The sequence below is a fragment of the Helianthus annuus genome, chromosome 6 (assembly GCF_002127325.2).
Source record: "Helianthus annuus cultivar XRQ/B chromosome 6, HanXRQr2.0-SUNRISE, whole genome shotgun sequence".
Lineage (NCBI taxonomy): Eukaryota > Viridiplantae > Streptophyta > Magnoliopsida > Asterales > Asteraceae > Helianthus > Helianthus annuus.
Window position 1 is genome coordinate 831,251 of NC_035438.2, and position 6,000 is coordinate 837,250.

At 35.3% G+C, this 6,000-nt stretch overlaps 1 protein-coding gene across 1 annotated transcript; it reads left to right on the forward strand.

Annotated features, from left to right (window-relative positions):
• Window positions 1-3,244: 3,244 nt before the first annotated feature.
• Window positions 3,245-3,901, forward strand: LOC110864289. Its single transcript, XM_022113331.2, has one exon. The coding sequence runs from the start codon at window positions 3,446-3,448 to the stop codon at window positions 3,629-3,631; it is 186 nt and encodes a 61-aa protein (XP_021969023.1). The 5' UTR covers window positions 3,245-3,445; the 3' UTR covers window positions 3,632-3,901.
• Window positions 3,902-6,000: the final 2,099 nt, after the last annotated feature.

A 6,000-nucleotide genomic window follows, 5' to 3' on the forward strand; every position in this document is an offset into this window, starting at 1 on the left:
CGAAGGGCACGTTATTTAAAAAAATCCGATATGTAAATGTAAAAATAAATAAATTAATAGGGTATACTCATACAAATACCAACATTGGCCCACTTACAAAACTATTTTTATAGTTTAGATTAGTTATTAGCCTATTGCAATTAGGTTTAAACCTTTAACGAGAGCCCATTGCCATTAGGTTTAAACCTTTAACGAGCCCAATACCTAATTTCGTTAAGGCCTAAGGACACGTTTTTTCAAGCTCGAACATGGTACATGAATTCTCAGAACCGGCCTTGATTGTAAAGCTACTCGTTATGTGATCAATATACATGTAATTAATTAATTATCCTTGTGATTAGCTATTATCTTTGCTTAAAATATTTTTTTTTTCTTTTTATCTTTTGAACGGAAGATTTTATTGGCGTTACTTTTACGAAACAACATTCGAGTGTCACACACACTCACCTTTTGCATTGGGAAGAGGGACAAACTTTGTTCTCTTTCATAGTTTCATGTTAAAAAAGCATATAAACAAAACATAAACTTATGATAAAAAATATTCTATTAATTAACTTATAATTATAAGTGAGATAAAACATCAGGAAAAATGAATGAAGCTAGTACGTGCCATTAGAAGGCTACAATCGAGAGAGCCTGCAAGCTTTGATCATAGTTGGAGAATGGCGTCGAGCGGCTAACATTAGGTAACCGTTCATGCACTAACCGGACAACCCGCCCCCATCTTCTCAGACCGATAGCGAACCTTAACCCACCCTCGGACCCAATTATCTGGTTCAACTGAAACACAAACAGCCTGGAATCTTGCACCATGGACATGATAACATTTTTAAATGGTTTGAAACTCAATAACACTTTTAGGAAGAATGGCCATGCCAAGGTGGCCACAAATGGAGCACCATTAAGCTTAGAAAACCCTAAGAGTATGTGCAACCCCATTAGCTAGATTTGGAAGAGAAAGAGAATTAGCTTAATTGTGTTGAGACAAGGGGTTGTGTATATATAAGTTTATATTCTTATCTTTTACTTTTTGGACACTCCTATCCTATCATCATTGAAAAATGAAAATTCGAATGGGTAAAGTTAAAGGGGGTCTAGATCTATGTTGAAAATTATGTGTGGAGTTAATTCAATATGGCATGGAAATTGGAATGACATTAATAATGGAGCATCGAGACCTAAGAACCAATAATGATGTTTATGGCTTGATTGTAACTTGTAAGTCTTGATTAATTCTGTTTCGTGCAAGACATATAGGTTTACTTGTACGCATAGCCCATGCTCGTTTAAGAAAGGATACAAAGAAATAAAGTGCTTTTGTTTCCTTAATAAGCATTTTTTAATTTTTTTATCTTTAATAAATAATTAAATATATTGTTTTCTTTAATAAATATAATGAGAAATGGAAAGTGTGAAGAAGACGTTGTAGATAAAGAGAAAAGTAATAAACTAAACTAAAAAAAGCATAAAGAGGCAAAATCAGAAAATGTTGATAACTTATTTTGATTTTTTCTTATCTAAGAAAGTGATTCTTTGTTAAATAATATCAGAAAAAATAGATATATCTGTATCTATATAAAAGCAATTGAGTGTAAAGAATGATACAAAAGAGAGTACTGTACAATCTATATATACACCATGAAACACACTAGCCAATTATTCCATATATAAATTAGCAAGTTATATCTGTATCATGAGTTATACATTGTTCTTTGGGTATTTGTCAAAAAAAAAAAAAAAATAACAAATTGATTTTTTACTTTTAACCCAAAAGTTTTTACCTTTTGTAATTTTAACCCTACATACTTTGTTTTTTAACTTTAACCCAAAACTTTTCATTATTTACAATTTAACTTCACAACTTTTGTCACTTATACTTTTCATCTTTCACAAATTTTTGTTTTACGTATAGGTCTAAATTTTTCGAGTTAATACGACGCAACGTGCATGTGTGGTTCAACGTTTTTACCTCTATTTTTCCATGTTTGACAGGTTCGTCTCAACACGCATATCCTAGGTCGAGTCAGTGTTAGTGTTCGATGACGGTTGTGTGACATTAGTACTATTTGACACCGTTTTACGCCCCGCTGCAACTCGGGGTGTGCTTTGGGGGTTTTTCAAAGAAAAAATGGTTATGCGTATGGTTGTCGTAACGTTGGCTTTGGGGGTTTTCCAAAAAAAATTGATTTTTTTTACTTTTTACCCAAAAGTATTTCATAAATTACTTTTAACCCAAAACTATTTGTTTTTTTTTACTTTTAACCCAAAACTTTTTATCTTTTGCAATCTATCCTCATAACTTTTTTTTACTTTCAACTTTGATCCTTTATAGTTTTCATTTTCCGCAAATTTTTCGCTTTATGATTGGTTCTAAATTTTGTCACTTAACACATCGCAACGTGCGTCTTTGGTTTAACGTTTTTACGTTTCGTTCTAAATTTTGCGAGTTAACATGACGCAACGTGCGTGTGTGGGTGAACGTTTTTACATCGTCTGTTTTTTCCCCGTTTGACAGGTTTAACATAACGTGCATGTCCTAAATCGACTTAGTTATAACTAAAGAATATACCCGCCGCATTGCGACGGGTCACAATCCTAGTTAAAAGGAAATCTAATCACCTAGCCATATATAATACTTTTTTTTTTAATATAACCATATATAATACTGATACAATAATGGACAGAATATATACGCTAATAGTACCCCGCGGTTAGAGCGGGCGGTTGACAAACGTTCAAACTGCTCCTAAACGTTTGAAACAGCGGACACGCTAAGCCTTTGATGAAGATGTTGGCGTATTCAGAATAAAATGTTTTTTAAATATTTTTATTTGCAAATTATTGAACTAACGTCACTTTTGTGGTGAGCCAATACCATACAACTATACCACTAGATTATAAGTGTTATTTTTTGAATTATTTAACTAAATATTTGTAATTGATAAATATAATGTTCCTTAATACAATTACTATAGCAACCTCAATTTTATATTGACACGTTAAAGTCATTTACAAATGATGTCTTACTTTTACGTTGAACAAATACGATACCACGTTAATGTCTAATTTACTTTTTACGACTTTATAACACTGTTTAAATTACTTTTACGATTTTACACCGCAAATGTCTGAGATATACTCTTTTTTATCTACGTTTAATGACATTAATGTCATCATCGTTACGCAAATAAGAAAATCACAAACGCAATATAGCCGTCACGCGACACGGGTCAAAATTCTGGTTTACATTGAAAACAAGTTAGGGCAAAAGCGTTTCGCTCGCATTCATCGCGAAACATCCACTAACCCAAAACACATACCAACAATACGCAAATTGTTGCCTCATCTGCAAGAAAAATCCCCGAAACCAAGATCACGATCTTCTTCCGAATCAAACCTATTTCAATCCGATCCAAAAGTCGACGATTTGGTTCAAAAATCCACCATGGGTATCATTAAAAGCAGCTTCTCGTTCATGATCGGAACAGTTTGTGGGATCTACGTTGCTCAGAACTACGATGTTCCCAACATTCACAAGCTTTACAAGACCGGTCTCGTTATTGCCAAACACTATGAAGAGAATTATCGCAAACCCAAGAAGAAAGACGACGACGATGATGCTTTCAAGTAACAATTTAATAACCCTATATTTTGTTTTTGGTTAATTGAAGGAGGTTTGAATATTGTTTTGTTGAAAACCCCTGGGGATTTGATTGCAATTAGGGTTATAATGACCAAAATCGAATTGGGATTTTGTTATTAAATAGGTTATTGAAGATGAGTTTGATATAAATTTGAAATCGGTTGTTATGGATTACGAGATTTATACTTATTTCTGTATGTTTTTGTGGCTCCGATCTGTGTTGTTTTGAGATGAATTTGATGCTTAGTTAATCTTGTATATATGAGTTTTTAAAATCTGCATTTAGGTAGTGTTTGGGGAGATTGATTTCAAGAATTGAAATTTGGGATTGAAGCTTATTTCATGCAAAATGATGCTCTGTTTTTGTTAGTTTCAAGATTTAAGTTTATGTTGGAATGCAGATCAATTCTATTATGTTTCAGCATTCAAGTTATGAGTTTGTGTTGTCTAAAGAACCCGAAACTGTCGCTTGTTTTCTCATTCTTTGATGGAAGCCAATACTTCATATCTATGAATGAGTTTTTAGGAGACTTCCGTAGCAAATTTATGTTATATGTTTGTATGTTTATGATGGTGTTTCGTTTGTGTTCATAGGTTTTAGGTCTTTACAGTTCTAGATGATTTATGACCTCGTCTCACTCATGAATACAATTGGGCGTTTAATAGTGTATACTATATGTTAATGCTAACAAGTAACAACGTCGCATCTTTTCTTGCATTCTTGAATCTTTGATCTAGTGTTAAGTACTGTTAGGTGTGATCCATAGGAAAGCAAAAGCTAAGGCCAAAAGTGACTGAAGCAACAGTCCACCGTTCTTTTGCAGTTATGCATTTCCTGTGCATTGAAATGGATCCATTTGTAGCTGTGACAAACTCATTTAGAAGAAACTTTCTTAAGAATATAAGTGAGATTAACGTCTTAGAAAGCATCAAGTTAATCACTTAATTGAGAAATCTTTTTAAATTCTTTTGAGTATGGTTGCTGAATGGAAGGTTAAGACAACTTCTCAAATAGTTGAGTGCTCAATGGAAGTATATAAATTTGTATATTTCGAGGCTATAAAATACGTAGAAACTCATCCTTGTGACAATTTCTTACACATTTTATAAAAGTTATGACATAACACTTGGTCTTTGAGTGTGGTTGGCAAATCGAAAATTGAGACATGTTCTCGAATAGGGAGTGTTTAGTGAAAGTATATGATTCATTGATTTGTTTCCATTCTTTTCTTTGACATAGATAATGCTTATTTGTGTATATGCGACTCTTAATCAGTTGTTAATACTTGATACACAAACCCAGAGCTGTCCTTGTGGATTTAAGTGTCTTGTACGAGCTGAAAAAAAGGCCCTTAAGCCTAATAAATTACATAAACTATTTTTTAAACGGTGATACGTTACATAACAAAAATTAAAAATATAGTATTAAAATAGTAGAATGATATACTGTAATAGTTGTGGTGGTGCGCCGGTGGGCTAAGGTTGTGGCCGGAGGGTGGAGGCCTATGGTCGACTGGTGGCAAGGTGTTGACTGTTGTCGCGCGAGCGACGTATAACTTTGAACGGTACAAGAATTTGAAAGGCTATTGTCTTTGTTCCTTCTCTTTTGGTAGTGCCTAGGGGTGCAAACGAGCCGAGCAGCTCGCGAGCTACTCGAGATCGGCTCGAGAAAAAGCTCGAAACAAGCCGAGCCTTATCAAGCCCGAGCCGAGCTTGAGACTCAAAACAAAGCTCGTTTGTTTATCGAGCCCGAGCTCGAGCCTCACATGTGAAGCTCGTTAGGCTCGTCGAGCCTTATCGAGCCTTAGTGTAAACGAGCCGAGTCGAGCCGAGCTTATTTAAACTTGTTTACAAGCCGACCTCGAACCTAAAAATAAGCTTATTTAGTAAACGAGCCCGAGCTCGAGCTTTACTTATCGAGCTCGCAAGCCTAAAAAGTCTATTATTTATATTATTTTTATTTAATATACTAATTAATAGATAATAAACGAGTCGAGCCCGAGCCGAGCTCGAGCTTGATAAAATACAAACGAGCCTAGCTCGAGCTTTGAAAACAAAGCTCGAATCAAGCCGAGCTCGAGCCCGAGCTCTCATAAGTTAATCGAGCTCGAGCTCGAGCCTGGCCGAGCTCGGGCTCTCGTTTGCACCCCTAGTAGTGCCTACCTTCTCTTTTGGTAGTGCCTAGAGTATAAACGAGTCGGGCCGGGCCCAAGCATTCCGCTACTCGAGCCTAAACGAGCTTTGTATTTCAGGCTCGAGCTCAGGCTCGATAACTAAACGAGTTGTATTTCAGGCTCGAGCTCGTGCTTGGACTCTTTGGAGCTTTCAACCGAGCCGATCCCAAGTAGCTTTCGAGT

What these genes read in the sequence shown, in the direction of transcription:
- LOC110864289 (XM_022113331.2), top strand. Translation starts at nt 3,446, where the DNA reads ATGGGTATCATTAAAAGCAGCTTCTCGTTCATGATCGGAACAGTTTGT.